The following is a 27,745-nucleotide window of genomic DNA, read 5'->3' as shown; positions in this document are numbered from 1 at the left end:
ACCTGGTATCGGTCTCATCCCTTACTAAACTAAGGTCTGTAGCAGCGCTGACATCTTCTGTCTAATCTCTGTACCCTTGACCTCGGCAGTGGCCTGCTGGGTCCAGGAGGTGAAGGGATGAAGGCTGACTGCACAATTCATCTTTGGGGCAAAAAGCAGCAGCTGCCCACCCCCCAGCATCTGGGTTCTTCCTACACAAAGGCCACATGGCTCTGGATGGGACATGCTCTTCTGTGATGTTTCCCCATCACTGGTAATGAATCCTATCAGGCAATTCATGGGAGCCCAAGGAGAGACTCAACTGTACTATGAGCATGGAGAACATTGCCAATACACCAGCACAAGTGAAAAGAATTAAAAGTAGCCCACGAAATAATCCAGGAGTCCAGGAAAGAGACGGGGGCATGGAAAGAAAGCTGGTCATTTCTAAACCTTTATCTCATCTTTGAATCAAGGCTAAGTATCAATTCTAAGGCAGATCTAGGTAAGGGCTAGGCAAGTGGGGGTTAAAGGATTTGCCCAGGGTCACATGGCCAGGAAGTGACCTCCCATCTCTAGACCTGGTTCTCCAGGTGCCCCGTATTGGTCACCTTACACCTCTAATGGCCAGTTTCTCTTCCCACACACAAAGCGTTCATCACCTTGGGAAACAATGAGCCGAACAGGAGCACAGCACGTGAATAACCTGGGTAACGTTTGCTCAGGTTCAGCACTGGATGTGGTCCGGGGTTCTCGACAGCTAGGCCAGAGGCATGAGTTCTCATGCGCTGGGCAAGTCTGAAAGGCAAGGGACGGGGTAGGCCTGGCAGTAGGTTCAGTGATTAGTGCCCAACACCCAGAACTGGGGAGAGACACATCTATCTCGCCAGGCCTGGCTGGCCTTTTTAGCTATAACACAAGTTCTTCCTAGCAGTTCCAGGCCTAGGAAGAGGGGCGGGCTGCCCATCTACACAAGGGTGCGCACAGGTTCTTTGTCCCAGTTTTCAGCATGGGCTGCAGTCCCGGTCTTGTAGAGGGGATCCTCTCCTCTTGAGATACTGTGAGACTGGGTAAACAACGCCAAGGCTGACACCACTAAAGTCATGGATTCAAGAGGGATTTAAGCAAGGGGCCTGAGAAATTTTGAAGACATTGACATTTTGACATTTAGTGAAAAGAGACAATAAAAGTTTTTTTTTATTCAAAGGTATAACTGGATATGTAGATCTGTTTTCACATGAATGGTCGTAATGTTATTTTTGAAAAATATGACCCAAGTGCTTTTGCAAATAGCAGGCACACCCCTTAACTATGAAGACCCATTTTGTGGTGGATGATACACATGATTTGACCCAATGAACTAGCTTATAACAGCAGAATTAACTGTCAGAACTTCGTTTCTTGCCCCGACTTCTTGATCTGTTTCCGCCTCCACGCCTCCTGTTATCTTGTCGACTCCGTGACCGACCACCACCCTGCCGGCCACCTGACCGGCCACCTTGCCGGCCACCAGAACGGCCACCTGATCGTCCTCCTCCAAAACGACCACCTGACCGGCCACCTCTCTGTCTGGTGTTAGAGGATCTCCTTCCATCATAATATTCTTCTAATTCTGGTAATGCATCTGGCACAGATAATATCCAATCTGAATCATTCCACTCTGCCTGTAAAGACAATTTAAAGATGAATAAAAATTACCCCAAATAATTTCAGAAATAAGTAAACAGCCCCCCTTTTCAGAACTGAAGTTCCCCTCTCGTTCAGGAAAACATTTATATTGCAAACTAAAGTAATGAGGATACAGACACAAGCCAAGAAGTAAAGAAGGATCACCAAGAAGCCCAAATAGATGTCATGTTAGCTGCAAAAAAACAGCTAAAACACTTTAGTCTTAAGAGAGAGGATCTGAACCTTTTTATTCAGAATTATCTAATTCTAAATTCTAAAGAACAGGGTTCATAACCTAAGGTCATGGATTTTTAGAATTCCCTTTGCAATCCTATTTTATGCCTTTAAAAACATTATTCTGAGAGGGAGTCCATAGGCTTCAATAGATGGACACAGAAAAGGTTAAGAACCACTGATCTAAACCAACCATCTAGGATGTCAATTTTCCAAGCACAAGAAAAAAATATCTGGCATGAGAAAGCCAGACAAAAGAGTAAAAACCATGAAAAGTTCTAAGAACTCAAACTATAGGTATCCCCTTCCACATCCTGACTCTCCATTTTGGTTTCAATACATCACAGGTCAGCATAAAAAATTAAATTTACATATAGAATTATATAATATAAAGATATTTTATCTTTTAATACCATAGATACAGTAAAAATCCCATAAAAGAAAAAAAATTCAGACTGCTTCTCTGCTGTCAAGGAAGGGACAAAACATTTTATGCAGTTTTTCCAGATTGAGGGGACCCCCCCAATCTCTAACCCCATGATGTGGGAAGTGGTAGATGCCATTCTAACTACTACTGACAGTGATGTTCCAGGAAATGTAAGGATCATCACTGCCACTCGCCTCCATGCATACAGTGAGAAAGATTTGAACCCAAGCCAATTTACCCCTTACATGACTCCCTTCAGGAACTGTAGGAGACAGGGAAGGTATAATGCTTAGAAGACCTGGAGTTCTGTTCACATCATTATTCCTTCAAACTAGAGAAATCATATACTCTACAGCCTTTATTGCCATGGTTAATCCATCCACTCATCCCCCTTTGCTTTCCCTTAAGCATCCAGGGGAACCTCCATGTCACAATAGACCTCAAAGCAAGACACTGGCAAATTTAGTTGACAATATAGTCTAGAAATATTAGCACCATATCCCCTTTGATCCATTAATGCCACTACTGGGTCTGTATCCCAAAAAGAGATAAAAAAGGGGAAAGGACCTACTTATAAAATATATATATATATATAGCAGATCTTTTTGTGGTGGCAAAGAATTGGAAATGGAGGGGATATTCATCAGCTGGGGAATGGGAAAACAAAACATGGTGAACATTGGTAATGGAATACTATTGTACTATGAGAAATGATAAGCAAGATGATTTCAGGAAAAGCTAGAAAGATTTGCAGGACCTGATGAAGAGAAAAATAAGCAGAACCGGGAGAACATTGTACACAAAAACAGTGATGTACAACGGCTATCTGTGAAAACTTGGCTACTCCCAGCAATGCAATGACCTGGGACAATCCAGAAAGACTTATGACAGGGAATGCTTTTCACCTCCAGAGAGAACTGTTGGAGTCACCTTTTACACATCAGTATATTTATGGCTTTATTTTGGGATCTTGGTTATATTATGAGTTTGCTCTTACAACAATGGCTAATATGGAAGTGTTTTGCATGACAATAAAAATAAAATAAAATAAAACAAATATTAGCATCCATAAAGTTATTTTTTAAAATAGATGGCTAAAAGGAAAATAATGATGTGAAAAATCTACTCATGATTATGGAAAAATAAATGAGGTTTTAATGTCATACTGGGATCAGAAGATAAGGAATTTTCATTTACAAATTTCTATGAGGTGTTCACCTTAAGTACTTAAGGCATTTATTTGATTTGCCCCATCATATCAGAATGGGATAAAGGATATTTTAGTGTTCTTATGGTGGTACACAGAACTTTCACTGTCAACAGAAAATGGACCAATATTTCCAAACAAGTTATGAAAGTGACACCAAGGAGGAAAAAAAAAGCCATTGTAAAACTTTTTTTTAAATGCACACAAGAAAAAAAGTTCAGAAAGAAGAACGAAAAGGACAGTTTTGAAGGAACGAAGAATTTGTTGTATGTTTTTTAAGGGCAGAGAGCATAACATGGAGATTTGTGGTTTCACATAGAATCTTAATTTTTCTGCTTTGCTATGTATAGGGAAATGCTGGTTTTGGGGTGTTTAAATTGAGAATAGGGTAGTTTTTTTTTTTAAACCAGCTACAATTTGCAACAACCAGATTAACACAATCAAATTATATTCAGAACAGCTACTTTAATAACTGAAGAGGAGAACCAGTTCACACCTGGCTTCAAACATTTCCTAGCTATATGACCATGGGACAAACCACATGCCCCACCCCTCCAGTTCCTAATCCTTACTGTTTTTCCTTAGAATTGATACTTAGTATCAATTCTAAGACAGAAGGGAAGGTTTAAATTTAAAAAAAAATTGTAATAGGCATAAAAGAAAATTACCTGCATTAGCTCTGATTCACTCGTTGGAATATCAAAGCATACACCCTAGGAAAGAGAATAGTAAAACATTAACTTTGAAATACTTGGGGGAGACTCTTTCCCTAAAACAGGTTTTGCTGGTATTCACCAAAAATTTAATTTTTTTGTGAAAAGGCTAAGTTGAACCACATGTAAGTATAACAACTTTTTTTAAATGGGCAGTTTTATGACACTCTGTGATGCTGAAGCAAATGTCTAGTCCTCTTCGAAAGCTGTCTGGGTGTTGGGATGGCAGATCAATGAAAACACCAATCCAACTTGAATTAACAGAAGATAGAAGACTAAAAAATTATGTCTTGCCTCTTTGTGAAGCTACATGAGTGACTTTTAGCTTTCTTTGGAGAAGGGCTACTGCTGCAGCCCCAATATTTTAGCAGAAACATACTAGCCCCAGGGGCAACTAGGTGGTTCAGTAGATAGAGAGCCAGACCAACAGATGGGAGGTCCTGGCCTCAGACACTTCCTAGCTGAGCGACACATGGCTTAACCCTTACCACTCTTTGGCCTTAGAATCAACACACAGTCTTGATTCCAAAAGAGAAGATAAGAGTTAAAAGCTAGATTCAAGAGATTTTGGGGAGTGCTATAAAAGCCCAAACCCCAAACCTGCTAACTTTCCAGAGAGTTTATATTTGCTTACAAAGCTCTTTAGAGGAATTATGAGCCTACCATTTTCCCCTTTAGGAGGCACATCCGTACAATCCGGGACATGGTGTCGCTACTCAGCTTCCTGCTAAGTTCCTTCCGTGCAGTGCTGATGTCTTGTAACTCTTCTGGGCTTTGTAGAGTCATGGTCACGAACCCCTTCAGGAGTAAAGATCACAGTTAATATGGAGGATGGATTTCAGGATAATGAAAGAAAACAGATTTTGCCTTTAAAATCACACACATAAAGCAAGACAAAGAGATTATTGTAAATCGTATGTGTGAATGCAGAGCTTCCAACCACTCATAAATACAAGCATTTTCATTTACATAAATTAGCTGGAAAAAAACAAAAAAAATCAACCTAATTATTCTTCTCTAATGTTATTTAAAATACAGATAATTACTACCAGATTGAGCACCTTAAGGTCATTCAATATGCCCACAGCATGTGGCAGGAGTATCTCAAAACAAATTTCTCAAAAACAGGATTTGGCATTTACTGAATAAATCCCAAGTGCCACCTAAAGTCATTAGAAATTTCAAGAAATTAATACTTAATAAAACACTGGTATAAGCTTCTTCACATAGTAAAGGAAGGGAAAAAATGGAGGAGGGAGAACACTTGGTTTCTAGACTCAGCTCTTATTAACACTGTTACTTATTAGAACCCAGTTTATTACAGCAGAGACTTTTCATCTGAAACAGGCCAGATGTCCGAAATGCCTCGTTAACACAGAAAACAAAATGATGAGAAGAGGCTGAGAGAAGTTAAGGCAGAAAGAAAAAAGTGGAAGCCCGCAATAGTAGAATTGGTGCTTTCTCCTTTCAAAGTTCACTGCACATTTAAAGATAAACAATGGGTTTTAAACAGCTCAATTCCTATAAATAGCATGTTACTTGGATTTCAAGCTACAGCCCCGAGTTAAAACCAACAACACAAAATGTGACAGAAAGTCATGCGTTCTGGGTCCACAAAATCAATGGCAACGGTTCACAGGAAGTCTTCAGAGGCATCACTATTGGGAGAAAGAAGAGCGTCTCAGGTTGCATAAATAGAAGTGTAGTGCTTGGGCCAATGGAAGTCATGATTATGCTCAATCAGGTTGAAAAATCCGAAGAGAATTTGGATTCTGCCCCTTGACTGTGAAACGTGGGCAAATTTGCTTTACTTTTCTGAGCCTCAGCTTTCTCCTCAGTATAATGGGGATAAAAGATTCCATCAGCCTCAAATGAGATAACGCACCAAGCAGTCAGACCACCCTGGGTTGCACTGTTTCCAGTTCCAGGCACTGTTTAAGATAAACACCGATAAACGAGGATCCCCAGAAAGGTACCACCAACTGATGAGTCGACAAGCATTTATTAAATCCTGTTATAAGCTGGGCAGATGCAAGACCCCAAAGAAGCCGTCCCTGCCCTCGTGGAGCTTACATTCTAGCAGGGCAGCCCATATGTGTAGAAAGAAGTATATTCGGAAGGAAGCTAGGAAGAAGGCCAGGACAGGTTTCATGCAGAAGGTGGTTCTAGGAGGCTGGCCTGGCCCAGAGGCAGAAGAGGAAGTTTAACAAGAGAAGCAAGCAGGCTGCTCAGCAGGAGTCGGGATGGGAGGAAAGTCTACTGAGGCCAAAAAGGAAGGTTGGAGCCACGTTGTGGAGGACTAAAAGCTCAAGAGTGGAGCTTATTCCTCAGCCTCAGAGGCGACAGGGAGCCCCAAGTACTTTAGAAACTTCTAGTTGTTTTATTTAGGCTGCTGCTGGAGGATGTACCACAGAGGTGGCAGCCAAAAAGGAGAGCGGAGCCTGCAGGCATGACACTGAGTGACTGGGGAGGGCCTTGGAGACAGGAACTGGGGGAGAAGGGAAAGAGGCCTGCTGCAGCAACTGCCTGGCAGGGGCTGGGTGAGGCAGAACACCTAGAAGAGAATACAGAATCTGTGTGGCTCCCCAAGGGGGGCTGCAGTGCTGGGTTCTCTGGGGGAACACCCAGGAAGTACATTTCACCTCCATAAAAAGCTCTTTGGGATGACAGGCCTGTAGAGAGGGGAATGCCATGTCTCTTCAAAGTAGGCTCCTCACTGCTAAACATGCTCAAGGACAGACTAGATGGCCGGCAGTCAAGGCTGTTTGAAAGAATTTTTGCATTTGGGTCCTTCCCAAGATCCTAGGGTTTGGGACAGCAGTATGACTCAACATTTCCTGAAGGAGGAAGTTCCTTAAGAGAGAATTCCCTACAGCACAAAGCATTTTTGCTTTCATAGGACACAGGAAGAACATAAAGGGAGTTAAAACAATCATGGAACTAAGGCACTTTTATTGAGGTTTGGTTAGAATTTGCTGCCCTCCATTATCACTGCCCCAAGGATCTGTACCTTATCAGAGTTGATCAAGGATCGAGGCTCGAAAGAGGAAGCACCTGAGATGTGCGCTAATGCTGCTGCCAATGCATCCACTGCCCCCTTCTCCTCTATCAGTCTCTGAGCTGATGGCCGGAAAAATTCAACAGCAACAAAAGAAACTGAAGCCAGGGACCTACAATTTTGTTTAATACAACAGTTTCTTGGTTATAAAGCAGAATTTTTTCCCCAAGTAAGGTTGTAAAATTTGTAACTAGAAGCCAAATCCATTAAACTGTCCTTTCATATTTAATGCTCTACTCATTATTAAATTTTCAGAAATGATTTGAAAACATCTGAAGTCTATCAATACTTCTCACATATTTAACCTTAAAGAAGTTTTTCCTAGATTATAATGGACCATTTTTTTCATAACCAAAATCTCTCCAAATGTCCCCTCTACAGCCATCTCATACCACAAATGTTTTTTAAAAATTAAAAGAAATCAACAAAATTAATGTCTGAAAATACAGGCAATGTACCATCTCTTCAAAGAAGTGGGGTGAATGTCTTCTCATTTATCTTCTTTGGAGCCATTCATTCCATGTCTCTCTGTATCCATCACACACATTCAATTCTTTCAACCCAGGAATATTCCATTATGGTCACGGACCACAATTTGCTAATTTCCCCAATCAATAGGCTTTTGCTATCACAAAAGAGTACTACAAATATTCTGGTGCATATAGGGACTCTCTTTATCAATTGTCTCCTTGGAGCATAAACCTAGTAGTGGAATCTCTAGATCAAAGGGTATGGACATTCTGGTCATTAATTTGCTTATTAGTTCCAAAGTGCTTAAATAGTTTTACTGATTCATAGCTCTACCAACAATGCAGTGGTGCATTTTATCACCTCATAGCACCTCCAACACCTTTTTTTCATCATCATCTTTTGTCAGCTTAGTGATGTGAGATGTCAGAGTTGTTTTGACTTGCATTTATCTTATTAGTGATTTGGATTTTCATATTGTTGTTTAGTAATTGGCAATACTTTTGATAATTGTTTGTTCATTTCCTTTGACCACTTTTCCTAAAAAATCCTTACCTTCTGTCTTCGGATCAATACGGTGTTTGGTTCTAAGGGATAAGAGTAGTAAGGGCTAGGCAATAGAGGTTAGGAGACTTTTCCAGGGTCACATAGCTCTTTGAACCCAAGACCTCTCATTTTTAGGCCTAGCTCATAATTCATGGAGCAACCCCTTTCCCACCATCTGCTGACTGTAGAATGGCTTTTGATCATATGGCAATTTGTATACCAAACCCTTATCTGAGAAATGTGATGCAAAGATTTTTTTAACCATTTAACTGCTTCCATTATTTTACATGTATTAATTCTGTTTGTGCAGCTTTTTAGTTAACAAAGATAACTGGAGTCAGAATTACCTGGCAACTGCCTCTATCCCTTGCTTTACAAATAAATCTACTCATACTGTGATAGGTATATAATTTGCTTTAAAATTTTTTAATGGTATAATCTTTAGTGTCATAAATTTATTTTGAATTTCTAATAGAATATGGCCTAAGATGTTGTCTAAGCTTGATTTCTGGCAATTTGCTTTCTAGTCTGCCCAGCTCCCGCCCACCCCTATCCCCCAGCTTTGATCAAATAAGCTATTCTTTCCTAAGTGATTTATGTTTCCAAGTTTATCTAACACTACAGGTTATTGAGTCTCATTGTTTTGGATTCTCCCTTTCAAGTCTATTCCACTGACCTTTACCATTTTAAAAAATAATATCAAATTGTCATGGTGTCTGCTACTTTAAACTATAGCTTAAAGTCTGGAAGTGCTATTCACTTCTTCATGCCTACCTTTTTTAATTGTTTCTCTGAATATTCTAGAACTTTTGTTTTTGTAAATAAATTTATTATTTTGTTGGGTTCTAAAAGGTATCATTTTGAGTCTGATTGGTATAACATTAAAATAGCAAACTATCTTTGATAGGATTGTCATTTTGATCAAATTGGCAAATGTGTAAGCACTGAATATTCCTCTAGTTACTGTTAATCTATATGAGTATTTTATATCCTTTGGTGGTAGATTGATTCCCAAATATTTTATGTATTTTGTAGTTATTTTCAGGGCAGTTCCCTTCCTATTGTACCATTGGATTTTGTTATTATATAGAAGCAATTTAGTTACTAACTGAGGAAGCTATTGTTTTAATTAGTTATCTTTGCTGATTTATCCTCAGCATAGTTTGATCTCCAAGGCAGTATTTTCTTATCCAATGTCATTCTTTTTATTGACTTGTTTCATCTATTCAAATGTAAAATTACAAATGTTGTTATATTTGCTTCCATTCCCCCCCCCCCATTGGTTTTTGTTATTCTTTCTCTATCATTTTTGTTTCATCTACATTAAGGCAACCCTATTCTCATAAGTGTTCCTCCAATTTTTAAAATTATCAATTTACCCAATTATCTAATTCTAATTCTTCCCTTGGGTTAAGCCAATAAAAACCTCTCTTCCTCTCGCCCCTTTAACTTTTGTTGGGGTTCCCCTCCCCATTTTTTAGGAAGAATTTCTTTTCTTGGTTCTTTTTATTAATCCTCTTCCCTATCTAGTCTAGATTTCCATGATCTATATACAAATGTATGTCTTTAATTTCTACTCTTCATGAAACCAGAGCTTAGAAGATTGCTTCTAAACTCTTTCTAAGTTATTGCCTCAGATCTTCCTGTTACTCTTTATTCCTACTGTGCCTCCCCTAAAAGTATCAATTCCTACAGGAAATAAGAGGACAGGAATTCCATATAGTAAAAATGTTCCTGTACTCAAATTGTGCCCCCGACCCTCTCCATGATCATTTCCATCTGCCAATTCCTTTCAGGCTCCATGCTCTCCTACCATCCTAGATGTCAGCTGCCCACCGAGGCACAATATTCTCTCAAAGGTTCTGGGCTCTTTAAATATCAAATCCCTATAGATTATACCTACTGTTCCCTCTCTACCCCTAAGGGAAGTGTTCTTCAGTGGGAATCCCTTATCCACTAAATGAGATTTGCCTTTTTGATTCCTCCTTTGCTATCTCACCTCTTCTCCTGTGGATCTTCTTCCTGAGACTACAGGAGTTATTTCCCTTCAGGGATCACCATTGATTTGCTTAGGGGAGAACCCACAATCCTGTTTCTTCCCCTGTCCCTCCCTCCACGTCTGTTCATTCTTCATTTCAGTCCCACAAAAGCAATGAGTCATCTGTAGATGGGTGCAGGGACCTTCAGTCTATAGAGTCTGATGCCTGTATCTCTTAAATTTAAGTTTTACTTTTACACTCGCCTCCTTATGTAGTTTGGGGGGGGGGGGGATGCTTTTAATGGTCACTGGTTATTTTGTTATTTTTAAGCCCATGATGCCTTTTTCTTTTCTTTTTTTTCTGATTTCATTATTTGTGCCTTCCCTGCTTACTGTATTTGCCTTCCTTGTTTCACTAGTATTTGAGGTGTTTATAAAACCAAAAAAGGTCTCCTCCCCCTTTTGCAAGAATGCTTCAAATGTCTTTCTTTCATTTGTGGGCTATGCCACTGTTGAGCTTCTTTGCTCTTCAAAACACACTATTCCATTCTGTTTTGTGGTTTCTAGTAGATGAAAATAATTCTGTTACTAGAATTTACTTTCCTTTACATTTGAAGGCATTTCTCCTGGTCACTTGCAACATTTATAGAATTGGTAAATATAACCCAACATGAGTTGTAAGAATGAGTTTGTAAGAATGGGCTTTCCCCCGCTTTCCTGGAGATAATCTATGGATTCTTTCAGGTGGCACTTTGTTTTCAGTGTTCAGAAGTTCTGGCAGTTTACTTGAATTGTAGCATTCAAGTTTTTTCACTTTTTATATATTTCTGAGACCATTAATCCTTAAGCTGCCTCTAAGCATCTTTTTCAAGATTTTGCTTGAAGAGCAATCATGTTTTTGTTGAACAATTCACCCCCTCATGGATTTGTTCTTCTAAACTGTCCTACTTATGTGTATTTGTATAATCAATCAGCTCTCTCTCTTTTTGGTAAGACTTGCCACCATTCAAGTTTTTAAGTTCTAGTTTCATAATTCTTATTTATCACTTCAAACATCCAAGAACATTTTGCTGTGGTTCTACACTCCAAAGAATCCACAGGGTCCTGTGCCTTATCAGGTTTTGATTTTCCTTTGTCTTGCAATATTTATTCATAGATATTTGGACTTACTTAGATATCCTGAAGGCCATCTTCCCTTCGGGTATTAATAATGACCTGTCAGTTTATCTGAATATGTTGAGATCTTTGGCAATTTCAGTCTTTTCCCCTCATTTTCTTTCATTGTTCCCCTTCTGACTCCTTCCTCTTTGATGTCAGTTCCCTCAAGGAGTAGCCCTCAAAGCTTTCTCAGCCTCCTCCCAACACTCAGTAATTCATTTTTCAACAGTCTCAATCTGTCAGATATGATTTCCTAAGGGATAGAAAAGGCCTCAGCAGCTACTACCTCTTCTTCAAAGGTGATAGAATCTCTCCCACATGTTGGTGTCCAACTCTAGTTCCCTCTCTTCTTTAATTCTCTGACTTGGCATTGCTGCATTGGAGTCCAGACTGCTACCTCCAAGGAGAGCAAACTTCCATTTCCAGTGCCTCCTTCTCCTCTCCATGGGGATGGGAAGCCTTGAGTTTTGTTGATTGTTGCCATAAGACAACAGGATGAGGCAGAGTCAATCCGGCAGGGTAGTGCCAAACAAAGATGACAGCAGCACTAAGGAAAATGCCCAACAGATCCCAGAACAGACTCCTATGGGCCCTATAAGTAGCTCTGTTGGAGCATAGGGGTTGGTGGAAAAGTAGCTGAGTGAGTTTATTAGGGACCAGGAATTAACTTCCCTGCTGTTAGTTCATCAAGCTTTTACCTCATCAGGATTCTTGTTAGGTCTTAATTTGTACAGACAATTGAAACTTACCTTATCTTCACTTCTACAGAGGTCTGAGAATTCCTGAGGACTGGAGAAAATGTCTTGTCCTCCAGTTGTTGGGTCACGTGACCCAGATAACACCCTTATCAGTCACTCTTGTTTCCATTAAGACCAAACTGATTTAATATGGACTGGCATTTTATCTATGACCACCAACATGCTTATTTTTCTCCAGAGAGTGTCATAAATTTTACAAAAGTGAGTTATAGGAGTTGATTTTTTTAATCAATTATGTTTTAGTGTTCTTCTAGCAAACTAGGAATCAATATGATTATCAAGTAGTGGTCCATGCTTATTCCTCTTTAAGGAACAAGATATAGATACTGTCCAAATTTGGAAACAAATATTTTAACATCACTATTACTGGGAATAATTGGACACATGAACTTTGGAATTAAAAATCTGGCAAGTATAACATTATGGGTGGTGCTTAATAAAAATGTAATGAATTGAAAATATGCATCAAGGATAAGAGAAAACATACCTGATAGCATCCATACTCCGGGACTTAACTAAATCCATTGTTGTCGGAACACCTACACGTTTAAAAGTAATTCCCTGAAAAGTGAAAGAATCTTATTAAGAAAGACAGAAGTCTCTGGAACAAATGACTAGGTTAATACATCTGAATAAATTTGACTTTCTTGGACACACACTGAAATATTCCCACATAAGTGTAAGACCTGCTTATGCTAAAAAATACAAAACAAAATGATTTTTATGGGATATTTATCTGTGGTAATGGCATTGATGACTTGATAACTTCCAAAAGGTGACTCCTTTGATGTCAATAAGGAGTCTTCCTGACTAAATCTTAGCATCTGTGTAATTTCTTTCAGAACCTTCATTATGCCATTACTCAAAAGGTACTCCATTGAATCCCTTAGTTTAAACATCTTGCATAAGGACTCTATAGAAAAACAATGATGGTGGGCCTAGAACAGGATAGGAGAATGGCATGGATAGCACTTAGAGAACTGCTTTCAATGAGCCCACATTATTCCCCTCCCCAAGAATCATGAAACACTGACATCTCAGAAGAATCAAAAATGTAGAACTGATTCAAAGGGCAATGGAAAGACAGGAGGCAGCTATACCTAATGCGAACACACGTTGTCACCAATGACTTATACACAGTAACTGGAATGAAAGACATCATGCATGAAACACATGACCAGAAAAGGATGAAGAGTAGTATGTAGCAAAAGTGAAATATAAAAAGATGGAATAATTGGTGTGTTTTTCTGGGATCCTTAAACTAAAAGAACCAGCACAAGGTTATCTGTATATCTTCTGTGAAGGATTCAAAGGGAAATATGGAAAAGGAGTACACAAGATTAAGTTGTGGATGGTTCATAATTGGGGACATTAAGGTAGAATTCTTTTAAGAATCCAAAAAAGCCTTCGATGAAATCCTCACTCCCCAAACAATTACCTGACTATTGCTAGAATAAGTAACAGCTAATACCTAGTTCTAAAATGGCAATGAAATGCTCCTCAAAGTCATTCCTATTATTCTAAGCTATTAAGCTTGTTAAAATCCAAGGGAAAAAATAAGACTTTCTCCACAATAAAAGCTTTATTAAAGCAAAAAGTCTTGGATAAGCTTAACTTTCTATACAGTTCACACCCAAGAACAGAAAAACTGAGAATCAGTGGGTCCACGTTTATGATTTATAGTTAAAGAGAGAACTTTCCCCTCCCATAGGCTGATGGCTCTACTCACCGCTTTTCCCTCCACATATTTCAGCTGGCCTCTTTCATTTGGCTGATAAAAACATATGCAAATCCCTGTTCGTCCAGCTCTCCCTGTACGTCCAGAACGATGGATATAAGATTCAACATCCTGAATAAGAAGAAAAAATGCTCTGGAAACTTCTGGTATGTTACACAACAGATAACTGCATTCAGGAAGTTTACAATACTGTTTCACTTCTGTTATAAAAATCTTTCCATCATTTCTCTGAAAACCATTTACCTCCAATCATTTACTACAAGGTAAAAGTCAGCCTTCCCTCCACACTGTTTGCCATGGTCTATTTCATCCTTCCATTAGTTTGGTTGCTTCCTACTTTGCCTACATAAAACCATGGGCCAACCAAGAGGTTTTTGTGGACAGAATGCCAGAGTAGGAGTCAGGAAGCTCTGACTTCAAATCCTGCCTCAGACACTTCCTTAGCTGTGAGTCCCTGGGCAAGTCATGTAATCTCTCTGAGCCTCAGTTTCCTCATCTGTAATATAGGGACAATAAAAAACCAACCTTACAGGGCTGTTATGAAAAGTAAATCTAAGGAGCAACAGAAAACTCTTCAGGCTTCTCTAGCCCAATGAACATTCAAAGGATAAACAATGAAGTTAATTAAAAATACTCTCAAAATTGAAAATGACATGGCCTTCAAATTAAAACCATACCCCCAACCTTACCTGTGGAGGTGAACTCTGAATCACAAGATCAACCTCAGGAATATCCAATCCACGAGCAGCCACATTAGTTGCCACCAAAACTTTGAAACTGCCTTCTCTGAAGCCTTTCAATGTGATTTCTCTTTGGGACTGTGCAATATCACCATGCAAACACTGAGCATTCTATTTATAAAGAGGGAGAAAAAAAATTAAGAGTCCTGATTATACTGACCTCTGAGAACCCTGACAACACTGTGACATTATGCTGTCTAACAGAGTTGGGGGCGGGGGGGGCTCATTATGGTCAGAGGTGACCCAGCATTTCTAAAGCTCTGCCTATAGGGCACAAGCTGTGGCAGATCCATCAAGCTGGTTCAGGTAGGATGGCCTCCAACCTGGTATAATTCCAGGGTGAGTCCACCACAAGCCCATTGACTGGGTGATCACTGTTTTGGCCACAGGTAGAAGAGTCACAACAGTCTAAAATGAAGTGTTATCTAAATCTTTAGAGAAGGAAAAGTCCTAATTTCATCTAGCCTTAAAAAAAAGAAGCCAATGAACCATCCAGATTAATTCTGTAGATTTCTGGTTCCTTAAAAGAGAAGACTGCCCAGTTTTCACTTTAGTCGCCACCAACGATGACAATACATTCCATCTAATAACACTGGCAGTTTCCATGTGTGGATTGTCTCAGAAGGTCATGTGAAGGTGGGTTTGGTTCTTTAGAAATCTGAACAGGATTTACCCAAAGAAGCAATGCAGCAAAAACAGGCGTTAGGTCCCCAGACCAGTACCTAAAAGCCAAGGAGCCCATCACATGAGGAATTTCCAACTGGGCCATCACTTAAAACCCAGTAAGAGAATAAATCACCTCTACTCTCTTCCTGTGGCTGCCTTCCTCTGGCTATCAGAAACTGGCTCAAAGATACGAAAGTAAACCAAAGGGCAGCAACTAGGTAGCACAGTGGATAGAGTGCCAAGATTAAGAGTCAGAAGGATCTGGGTTCAAATCTGATCTCGAACACTCCCTAGCTCTTTGAGCCTGGGCAAATCACTTCACTCCAATTGCTTAGCTCATATCATTCTTCTACCTTGGAAACAATACCTCTCTAAGACAGAAGGTAAGGGTTTAAAAAAAATGTTCCCCTTCAACTGGCTGCCTTCTAAAACCCTCATTCTGCATGTAGAGATGGTCTGCCTTCTACCTACATGGCTTCAAAATGACTACCAGTCCAAATTTGTGATTATTATAAATGAGAATCTTTAAAATATATTAATTTAAAAAAATGATGGCTTTGGGGGGAACATTCCTAGAACCCTTAGGTCAGCTAATTATCTATAATCAATTATTTAATGGAGGAACTTAATTAGGTGATTATTTTAAGGGAATGTTTTCTTACAAATAATTCAAGACAAACAAATATCAGTCACCATTAGCACAGAAGCTGTAATGAAATTCTAGTGTACCAAGTGGCCTCTTAATCTATCCAAGAAGCAGAAGCTCAAATTTTAAGGAGCAAGATAATTTTAAATTGAGATGTTTTTCAAAACTGTTTTTTCCTGTGACCTTATCTTTGTCCCAAGCACACAGGCTCAATTCCCTACCAATAGGGTTGGTCTTCATGGCTGAAATCAAACGCTTGAGTAGCTGCAACCTATGTTAGGCTTGTCCCACTTAGGTGACTGCCTGGCTACAAGCCTATAAGAACCAGGGTGCTATTGATTGCATCCAGGGGATTCATAAGTAATTTCTCAAGCAGGTACCCACATGACAATAACTGGGTCTAATCAAAAACTATGTGACAGAATACTCCTTCTGGCTGCAAACTTTCCTGAGTGGCATAAAATAATTTAAATGGCCAATGTACATCCCTCCTAAATAGTCAATCCAATAAGCATTTATTAACTGACTCCATTAAGAGACAGTTTATTCATTCTTCCAACCTTACCTCTTAGACTGGGACTCTATGTTAAGGCCAGGCCCTGTGTACTTCTAGAGAAAATGTTAGGGATTGCTATGATGCTGCTCAGGAGTCCTGCTGCTATGTTCTCAGCGTACCAGTACTGTATGTACTATATTCTTCAGAGATCTTAGGGGCAGCTCAGGAAGCTCATTACTTTCAGACACCCTAAGCAGTCTGTCTGATCAACTGCTTTCCTTCTGAGTTTTCAAAGTTCTGGACTGTGTCTTGAGTCTCAGCAATACAACTGTAGGTTTGCCCTTTCAGGTAGCTGGAAAGCTCTGCAGGTCCCCCACTTCACTAAATAGGACTGCCTTGGTCACTCACCCGTAGCCTAAATCCAAAATCCCTATGCAAGACATCCTGCTAGACGCTAAAGACAAAAAAGACCTAAAAATTCTCTACATTCCCTTTCATTCTGTCCTCCATATCTGAAATTACTCCAAAAATTCCTTAGGATCATTTTAACTGGTCTCCATTGGAGAATAATTACAATTTGTCACAATGAGTACTTGCCACCCAATGTAAACATTGAGCATCTATCAAGAATGTCTATTTGCACTAGCTATTTAAAAATCACAGCTACTTTATGTAGAAGTTAAAATGACACAGGGATGTATTAGTTTGTTGAACTTTTTAATAAGTCAAGGCTAAAATCTTCCTCACATTCAGAAACTCAAATTTTGTTCTATTTCTTCCCTGCCTCTACTATATTTTAAAAATCAAATTGCACCTATGCTTGCTCTGTAAATTTTGCAGTGGCCTTTAGTTAAGAGCAAGTAACCTGACCCTAGAGAGTTAATTCTTTCTCTGACACTCAATTCTTTGACTTTGTCTGAATGTTAAATGTTACTCAAACATGTCCCACAAACCATCAAATTCCTAATAATTTTCCATTCCCATAGGCTCAAACAAGATGCCATAGAAAGTAAATACCTGTTTTATATGAGGATTCAAAGCCATTTCCGCCACATTTTTCTTCGTCTCACAAAAGATGATGGCTCTCCCGTCATTGCCACTGTACACCTGAATGACATCACCAATCACTGCTGCCCTCTGTGACCAGTGGCACTGGATAGCCAAATGCTTTGAGAGAAAATTTCAAAAATGTGATCTACGAAATCACAGAAAGACAGTCCCTGTCAGCTCCACTCCCAGGTATCAAAAACTAGTCTTTCCAAAAACTACAATGATGACCTTTGATCTTCTGCCTCAGATCAAGTCTATCTCAGACTCTTATTGACTCTAAGTAAAAAGAGGTTCAGTCTGCATGTGTGCAGAGAATGAGTTATGTACCCTAATGTGCTTCTAAATACAAATAATAGCCACTTACCTCACAGGGTTGTTTTAACAACTGAATGGGATAATAAATGTGCTTTGTAAAGCTTAAAGTATTATGTAAATGCTAGCAATCACTTATGCTTTAAATGCATGTTCTGAAAAAAGAATTTGTTCCTTAAACCTAAATTTGTTCCAACTCAATTGCTATATTGAGGAATGTTTTGACCACAACTAGAATTTTGAATTTGCTTTTTCTTTTTCAAGATTTCGTCTCAAAGAGAAACACTGGCAATATAGAAAAATATGCCACTTCAAAATAACTCACAAGCTGAAATCTTTCCATGCCCACTTCCACAAACTCCAGGACTTTGTCACAATAAGTTGCCAAATTTATTGTATAACTTCTGGTGCATTAGAACTGTGGGAGAAGAAAGGCAGGTCCTCATTCCCTACCCCAATCTTTATAGAGGCCTATTGAAGTCAGTTTCAATCTGGCCCCCTTGTTTGGGCTATGAAAAGCAAGGATGAGGAAGGAGGAGGCTGGGCAGGAGGCTGTGGATGCTAACACTTTTTGTACTATTTATGAATTTTAAAATAATTTAACATGTATAAATCTGTGCTAGTTTTTATGTTGAGATTTTTGAAAGCTGTGTTTCCAATCCCACTTTCCCCATAAGTCAAGTGATTTTTATCACAGATTTTGGATAACGTGATGCTTTTTGGAAATACGCGTCCCATAGCATAAAATGACTTGATTATTAAACAAAATTCCTTACTTCCACAGTGGTTGCAGTCTTTTGGGTCATTTTCCCCACAAGATCAATCTCTTCATATTTGGTTTTCATGTATTTTTTTGCAACTTTATATACCCACTGTGGGCAAGTTGCAGAAAACAGGAGGGTCTGAGGATTGTCTTCGGAACCTTAAACAAATAAATACAATTCAGTGTCCTAGAATATCATTGTAAGACTCTTCAAAGCTTTCAAGTCAGATCCTCAAACCTGAGATGACATATTTCCTAAGTTTAAAGTCCAAATATTTATGTGCACACACACTCGCAAGCACACACATACTCTAGGCTTCACAAACATTTTTTAATTCACTCTAATGTTATTTTGAGATACCTGTTTTGTAAGATCCATGGATAATGTCCTCCACTTGGTCAGCAAAGCCCATATCTAACATTTGGTCCACTTCATCAAGCACAACATGACGCAACTTAGAGAGATCCAAACGGCCACTCTGCAGGTGGTCTTTGATACGACCAGGTGTCCCAACTAAGATGTCGATGCCCCTTCTAATGTGATTAACTAAAGGGAGGGAGGGGAGAAGAAGCCAATAATATTTGTAATCAAAGTCTAAGAATTTCTACTATTTCTTTTGATGTCACCAACATTGCATGTTTAACAATTGCCATCAACATTCACTCACTTTGGCCTTGATATGGTGTCCCTCCATAAAAACATGCCACACTAAGTTTCCTAGTTATATCTTGGAAGTCTTTGGCTACTTGGTTTGCCAGTTCCCTTGTTGGAGCCAGAACAAGCACCTGGGTGATGGTTTAAAAAAAGAGAGAGAGAGAGAAATACATTTCCAAGACCTAAATTCAACACAGAGTCACATGTTTAAAAACAGGCATTGAATACAGCATCACACATCTCTAGGGACTAGAAAGAACCACCAATGCCCTCTTTCAAGAAGTTCGGGGTGGGGGTGGGAGGGACAGAGACACCACACAGCTTTATTCCTACCATCTGTATATGTCACATGAAAAACGGAATTCTTAAATTAAACCTAGTTCCTATAAGTCACATGTAGATTTCCAAGAAATATTACTAAACATGCTTGTAATTGGAATGACTGATTACCTTTGGAGATCGGGTTTTTTTCAATTCTTCCTGATCTCTTTGGAGTTTCTCAATCAAAGGGATAGCAAAAGAAAACGTCTTCCCCGTTCCTGTCCGCGCCTGAGCAATTAAATCTTTCCCTTCGTATACAGGGCTAAATGCCTTCACTTGGATGGGGAACAAGTAAGTTACTCCTCGAGCTGTAAAACAACATTTGTTAGAACAGTTCTTCAGCATCCGCTCTAGCACTTGACCATTCAATCCAGACAGATTCCCCAGGGCTTCTGATCTACTGCCGGATGACAATTACGTTCTTATTTATACTCCAAAGAAGCAGGGTCACCACGATTACCTGCTTATAAGCACACAGACAATGAAGAGGATTTGAGAAGCACGTGGTACCCTTTCCACAACTCATCAAGAAATCCATCAGACCAAAGGAAAACTGTCTGAAGGTAAGCTCATTAACAAAATAAATTCAAGGCAGTTCACAATGGGTTAAACTGTCCCTATGTAAAAAGAAGGCACCAAAGGCCTGAGAAAGACCACTGGCCTGGGAGTCCAAGAAACCATGTTCTACGGCTTCCACACTGCCTGCAGGACGCACCCTGGATTAGAATCTCAACCACTCTGAACCCGAGTTTACACTGTGTAAAATGAATGGGTTGGATGAGACATGCCCTGGTTCTCTTCTAGGGCTACCATTGTATGACGCCAAAGACATCAATAAAACATAAATAAATCAATGGTCCAACATAATGAATCTGCATACAAGGGTTTGCCAAAGGATTGCTAGCTTTACCTTCAACCCTGGCTTAAGGAAAGCAGCTTCAAGGGCTGCTAGAACTGATACAATTCCAGGTCTCTTAAAAAAATAAACCTACAGGGGGCAGCTGGGTAGCTCAGTGTGTTGAGAGCTAGGCCTAGAGATGGGGGGTCCTAGGTTAAAATCTGGCCTCAGCCACTTCCCAGCTGTGTGACCCTGGGCAAGTCATTTGACCCCCATTGCCTAGCCCTTACCACTCTTCTGCCTTGGAGCCAATACACAGTATTCACTCCAAGACAGAAGGTATGGGTTTAAAAACAAAACAAAACAAAAAAAAAAACTACCAAGTCTCAGCAAGATGAAGCAATTCCAAAAATATAGATTGTAAGTAATCAAACAAGTTAAAATCAGAAGAAAAAAAATGTTTTAGTCTCCATCCAATTTCACTGATATAGGAAATTTCTAGGGTAGAGACTCTCTCCACTCATGCAAATCAGCGACTCTCCTCACCTTCATCTATCCTCAATGGGGACACTGTGCTGTCAAGTGATCTGTCCAGGACCCCCGGCCTTCTTGACTCTGACCAGCTCTCTATTGATTATGCTATGCTGCCTCTCACTACCATCACCACCAATAATAACAAATCATCACATTATAAATAACTAATAATAATAACAATGTAAATGACAACTAATAACATTCATATGTTAAAAAATATCTTTTGACAGACAGGGCTCCTTTATGATGATTACAGAAGGGAGTAGTTACAAGGCTCAATGGATAAGAGCGACAGGCCCAGATCAGGAGGACCTGAATTCAAATCTGACCTCAGACATTTCCTAGATGTATGACCCTGGGCTGAGTCACTTAACACTAATTTCCCAGCTCCTGCTGCTCTTGTCTTAGAATAGATACCAAGACAGAAAAGTAAGGGCTTAAAAACCAAAACATGATAACAGAAGATTAACAAAGACAGCGTAGGAACAAGCATAATAAAAAATCAGTTGCTTTATACTGTGTCTTACATGGAACTTTTCTTCTGATTAAAAAAAAAGCTCAAGAAAAGTTCTGCTTGACTACACATTGAACTAAATTTCATATTACCTTTGAGAAGTTTTATAGTTTCTTCAGAGATTGGGAATCGGGAGAAGGCACCTTCTTTCTGCTCAGGTGTTAGGTCCTATCAAAATGAAATTCAAGTTCAAATATAGATCATACTTCATGCTAAATTCTATACTTATGAAAATGTTTTCTAAGAACTCTAAGTTAATATTCATCCACTATTATTATTTAACTTCATAAAATGCAAAATTTTACAAAACAGATAAAATTTCAAACTTTTTTTTTAAAGCACCCAATACATTTATGGGGATATTACAATCATAATCATTTCAATACTAAAGTACTCTAGTTCATGAGAAAAAATATTTAATTCATATAAATTAATAACCTAAGGTGTATCAATTTATGTCTTGTGTATATATGCCTATATGTATATCTATATACAACATTACAATAATGCTATTTAGTAAAGTAGAACACCAAAGTAAATGTACAGACAAGATCAACCATAGGAATCAAGTCAGGCTGATAAATCTAGGTCTGAAAAAAATCATACCGTGAACAAAAACATTTTTTAAAAAACCTTAAAGCTATAATCAATAGCCTGTTTCTTCAGGCCACTGACATTTGCTGCCATTACAAGTTTCATCTCTATTTTGGATGCATGGAAAAAGATAAAGGAGAACTTTCAGACTAATCCAAGATCTTGTTAGCCAGCCTCAAAAGATTCAAGCCAACTATAAAGCCAGTTTAAATCTCCTAAGAATTCAACATACGTGTTAATATATAATAGGAAGAAATGCCTATCTACACAGCAGACATGAGAGTTCTCTTATCGATAATATTAAATATTAGCTTCATCAGAAGGTAAAGGTGTCTGTAAGTACCCTCAATGATGCTATATCACGGATCCACTGATGTGTCTACCAAACGTAACGCAAAACCTCTTACCTCCTCCAGCTTACTGTATTTTGTTGTTTTGGAGTTGCTAGAGTTGCTAAGAGACGATCTGCTCTTTGAAGTCTTCCCATTTTCTTCAGCAGTTGAGAGGTCTTTCCTTTTTCCCTTCTCAGGCCTGGGTGAACCTGAAAATTCACTTGAAAATCGATCTAGGCCTTCTTTTGTGTCACCATTTAGCTTCTCTTTCTTTTTTGATTTTTTGGATTTGGGGGGACTGAGTTCATCTAAATCTTCATTATTTGATGTTTCCAACTTCTTTTTAAAATCGTCTCGATGGTTCAATTTCCTTTTATCACTCTGCTAATAAGACAGATAACAAACAAATTAAGGATGGCGATATAGTTCTCCCATTATGACTTCTGGTGATTTGGATCAATGTTAATCAATTCAAGTCAACATTTATAAACACTATGTGTAAGGCTTACACTACAAAAGGAAAAGGCCATGACACAAGAGAAGAAATGAAGTCATGGCAACATGCTAGTGTGCTATGAAAAAAAAGGGACAGAGAAAACAGTTTGGGTAGGGGCAGAGAGGGGAAAAAGTACAGAAATCAAGTAAAGTTTCTTGGAAGATGTCTTATCTGAGCTGGGCATGAATAGGCAGGGACTTTGAAAAATGGAGGCAGGAAAGTAATCCATTTCAAGAATGGGTAATGGTATCAGTAAAGCCATGAAGGGAAAGGAGAAGGCACCTGTGAGGAAAATCAAAGGTCACATATTGAGTATGAGAATACAAGGGGTGTGGTTCAAGGAGGGAAGGAGAGAGGGAGGAAGGGGGAGAGAGATTTTGGACATTCTAAGTTTGAGGTGGAAATATACAGTAGGCAGTATGGGACAAGGATTCTAGGAAGTTACAGGAGATGACATAGATAATTTGAGAATTGAGAATCACATGCATAGTGGTGATGATCAGAGACACAGAAGCAGAAAAAAATTCAATGAGAGACTATACAAAGAAAAGATGGCCAAAGACTGCATTTTGGGTTATCCATATCTAAAGGGTTGACCTACTGCTATACTTGTTTACCAACTCCCCGCCCCAGCCCCACGCACCCACCTCATGGAAATCACAAGTAGTTCCTTCTCAAGAAAAGATTTCTCATCCTTGATTTAGAATGGGGAGAAGAAAAAGGAAGAAGGAAATAAAATTAAATCAGGTCCTTCCCTGATCCAAAGAAAATTCTTAATTGTTATATATTAGTGGAATACTAGTGATCTTAGCACAAGTTTTAAATAATCAACTTTTAAAATTCTGTATAGTTAAGAGAATATGACTTTAGCAGTCAGTTGCTATCGTACAGCCCCATTTTATGAAGTAAAAAAATAATTTGTGACCTATAATCTTAACCTGAAAAATCACCATAATTTTAGCCTAAAAGGAAGTGACTTCAATGTTCTTTAGGTTTTGGAAAATAAACAGTTGAGATTAGGTTTAATCAAACTAGTGGGGGTTAGGGACAAGACTACAGGACGTTATGGAGACAGGCTTAGCTCTGATGCTCGCTTCAGCAGCACATATTCTAAAATTGAAACTTATGTTTTGGTTTGGCTGACTTTTAAAGTAGTTCATATATGGGACCAGATTTCTAATTCCTGCTTCTATATCACAGAGTGAAGAAATGAATTCTTTTCTATGTCAGAGCCCTCTTTAGCATTTGACACTTTTTAAAATATCTTTTTTTTTTTTAAACCCTTACCTTCCACCGTAGAATTAATACTATGTATTGGTTCTAAGTCAGAAGAGTGGTAAGGGGTAGGCAATGGAGGTTAAGTGACTTGCCCAGGAACACACAGCTAGGGAACTGCAGTCTCTGAGCCTGGCTCTCAATCCACTGAGCCACCCAGCTGTTCCCCCACCCCACTTCTTGAAACTCTTTTCCTCCCTTCTTTCTAATTCTATTGTAATTCCCTAGTTAATCTACTTTTGTGAACTGTTCACTTTGGTAGTACTTGTTCTGTCCTCCATTTGTTACAGATATTTCCCAAAGCACTTGCCTAACACTGTTCTGCTCCTTTATTATCAACTTATTTCTTATCATGATTTCAACTATCATCTCTATGAACTACAATGATTCCTACATAATAATTATAAGTAACTGATGCTTATATAATGATTTAAAAGTTTGCAAAAGCACTTTACAAACATCATCTCGGTGGAGCCTCAGAACAACCCTGTGTATAAAGTGCTCTGCAAACTTTATAGCACTATATAAACATCAGCTGTTTATTAGTATAGAAACCATGAGAATTCCCCAATGTTTGCTCATCAAGTCAACTCTTCTGTTGGCTTTTCAAGGCTCTCCAATTTGGCCTCAGTTAGATCCAAATGTGCACGCCCCCTTCTTGCCCTCCATACAGATCAACCTGACCTGCTGCCAGATAACTCCTCAAATCTCCTTTGCTGGATCCTTAGCCATGCCATGTCCATTAACTGGGGCTGCTCCCCAAGATTATGTTCTCTCTATACTCACACTTGGTGGTTACATTAGTCAGGAAGATGATTCCTAGATCTATTTATCTAGTCCTCAGTTCTCTCCTAAGCTGTTGTACTTTATCACCCACAAATGACTTGTTGGACATTTAAAAACAGATGTCCTGGTGGCACCTCAAACGCAACTTGTCCATAACCCAACTCACTTATTATCAAAATCCTCCCAGGTTCTGAGCTTTGCTATTATGGTTGAGGACTCTGCCATGCTCCCAGTCAGCCAGGCTCATAGCCTCTGTGCCAGCCACAGCTTCTCTTACCATATAGATCCAAACTGTCATCACATCTCACCCTCTACACATCCCCTTCTTTCCAGTCACCCCAGAAGAAGCCCTCTTCCCTGAACTATTCCAACAGCCTTCTGGGCCATCTTTCCCCAATCGGCTGCCAATGTGATTCTTACCAAAGCTGGTCTATTCATATCACCTCTCTCCCTCCTTCATTCATACTCCATTCACCTCTAGACTGTAAAGTTGCTGAGGAGATGCTGACCTGTACTGGCAGGAACTTCATCCCAGAGAAGTTTGATGCTAATGAAAACACAGGTCTAGGCCCTTATCCCTAGAGTGGGAAACAGTGCCCGTTGACCAATGAAATTTCCCTAATTCCATACTGCCTTTACAAAACTTAACTCCTGCCAAAATAGACCAAGCACCCCGAAATACACAAATGTGCTTTGTGTAATGCTGACCTTATTATTAGGCACCTCCTGACCATAATGGCATGGAAGTAACCCATGGCTCTCAAAGGTGGGCTAGGGAGAGCTTAGGCTCTGACTTTTTCATGGTTCATTCACACCACCAAGGTAATTCTGGTCCTCTTCCCCTCTCCAGCTAACATCAACATTAAAGCACAAGTCTGATTGTTTCATTCCTTTTCATTAAAGGACTTTTAAAAGCCACTTTTGGGGAGTTAAAATAACTCCTTGCTGGGCCCATTAAAGCCTTCCAGGCTTAGGTCAAATCAGTCCTATTCACACACTCCATGTCTGGGACACACTGGTCTGTCCCTGGGCTTCAGGACTGGCTGTTCTCAGCATACACTCCCTTTTTCACTTCCAGCTCTTGGAATCTCAGGCTTTGTTCAAGATTCAGCTCAAGTGTCACAATCTACTGGGGATGTGTTTTGGGTTCTCCTAGTTAGTTGTAAGCACTCTCCTTCCTGAATTATCACCTGTATCCTCATATGTTTACATGCTGTAGCTCTACGAGGGCACAACCAGTTTCTCCTTTGGTTTTGTATCCCTAACCTAAAGCCTTGGGATTTTGCACATGGTAGACCCAATAAACACCTGCTGGACTGGACTAGAAAGACTTAAGACTTCAGAATCAGAAAGGTTCAAATCTCAACAACCACGAGCTGCCATGGTCAAATCACACTAAATTTATCTGAGCTTCAGTTTCTTCATACTTCCGACAGCTCTCAAATTTTGAGGATTTAAGGGGAAAATGTATTTCAAACAGAGCTTTGGACTATAAAAATTAACATTTTTTTCTTTGCTCGAAGGCAGAAAGTAAGGGCTAGGCAATGGAGGTTAAGTGACTTGCCCAGGATCACCCATCTAAGAAGTATCTGTAGCCACATTTGAACCCAGGACTAGATTTCTATCCAGAGAGCCATTTAGCTGCCCCCACCCCCCTCATTCAGCAGCAATTATTAGGAAACATCCCACATGTGTACTGCTGCTGTGTGGCGCATACGCCACACAGGGGAGAGCAGAATTAACTTCAAAGCTGCACGTGCCTGGGTTAGCTCCGCAGAGATGAGCTGGTTCAGCCCCAGAAAACCAAGAATCTTCTGCTAAGGGGGGAGGGAGGGAAGAGCACACTTCGATCCTTTGGACACCGTCGCTGCATTTGGAGTCCAGAAGACTAGCTAGGCTCGAATGTTGCCTGGGGCGTCACTCGCTAAGTGACGAAGAAACCCTAGGAAGCCGGAGTTCTCAAGCTGTCAGGGCGGTGAAGCCTGGACGGCGGGCTCGGACCCTTCCTTTTGCGAAGGAGGAAGCGAAGCCCGAGCGGGACCGTGGACTGCTTCTGCCGGGGAAAGTCTCTCGTAGCAGGGGGCGGGGCTCCCGCCCACTAGCGGGGTCTCCCAGACTCCGTCAGTGCTCTAGTCCCAGCCCCCACATTCGGGGCTGCGGGGGCCCATGGAGAGAACCCGGCTGGGGGGTCGTGGACATGAGAGGACGAGAAGGACCCGGGCACCCTCCCTACACCCAGCGGGATTCTCCCGGCTCCGCAAGGGCCTGACAGCGCGGCCCGAGGCCCCGCCGCCGCGCTCACCTTGTGCCTGCCGCTCTCCCTGCGCGGGCTCTCAGGCCCGTCCAAGGGCGCCTCCTCCTCCATCAGGTCTCCCCACAGGACCTTGCTGGGCATCCTCCGCCGCCTGTTCCCTCCCGGTCAGCTCAGCACGAGCCTCTCACCGCGAGGGACGGCGAGAAAAGGAAGCCGCCCCCGCCGTGCAGCCTCACGTCACTTCCGCTCGGAGACCGTCTCTACCTTCTCTTCCGGGACTGCACAGGGTTTAGATACCAGGAGAGCGCCTGGACCGCTGGCCAATAGGAGAAGAAAGCTTGCTATTGGCTACTCACCGAAAACCTTAGCCAATCTGCCCAAGAAATACCCACGGGAGAAAGATCTTAGACTGGGAAATGGAATGTTCATGCACTGCACGCGACTTTTAGACGTGGGCGTCCCTAGAAGCTCAAGGGCTATCCCGCCCGCATTTGTTAAGCACCAGCTGTGTACGGGGGCGCTGTGCTAAGCGCGAATAGTA

General features: G+C 40.3%; 1 protein-coding gene across 2 annotated transcripts; it reads right to left on the bottom strand.

The window, feature by feature from the left end:
• Positions 1-1,145: 1,145 nt before the first annotated feature.
• DDX50 (DExD-box helicase 50) lies at positions 1,146-27,469 on the bottom strand. 2 transcript variants are annotated; one of them, XM_007505876.3, is made up of 15 exons: positions 27,253-27,469; positions 22,469-22,777; positions 21,560-21,635; positions 19,711-19,889; positions 19,274-19,391; positions 18,967-19,152; positions 18,619-18,764; positions 17,498-17,647; positions 14,622-14,783; positions 13,924-14,043; positions 12,682-12,755; positions 7,239-7,398; positions 4,892-5,026; positions 4,184-4,228; positions 1,146-1,643 (listed from the first exon to the last, which is right to left on the bottom strand). In XM_007505876.3, exons 1-15 carry the CDS (start codon positions 27,343-27,345, stop codon positions 1,359-1,361), a joined length of 2,238 nt encoding a protein of 745 aa, XP_007505938.1. In that variant the 5' UTR covers positions 27,346-27,469; the 3' UTR covers positions 1,146-1,358. The 2 variants fall into 2 exon arrangements, with proteins under 2 accessions (XP_007505938.1, XP_001380653.1); XM_001380616.5 differs by having other exon boundaries at positions 22,469-22,774; positions 27,253-27,461.
• Positions 27,470-27,745: the final 276 nt, after the last annotated feature.

This window comes from Monodelphis domestica, chromosome 1 (genome assembly GCF_027887165.1).
Source record: "Monodelphis domestica isolate mMonDom1 chromosome 1, mMonDom1.pri, whole genome shotgun sequence".
Classification (NCBI taxonomy): domain Eukaryota; kingdom Metazoa; phylum Chordata; class Mammalia; order Didelphimorphia; family Didelphidae; genus Monodelphis; species Monodelphis domestica.
This window is presented reverse-complemented; position numbering and strand designations above follow the sequence as displayed.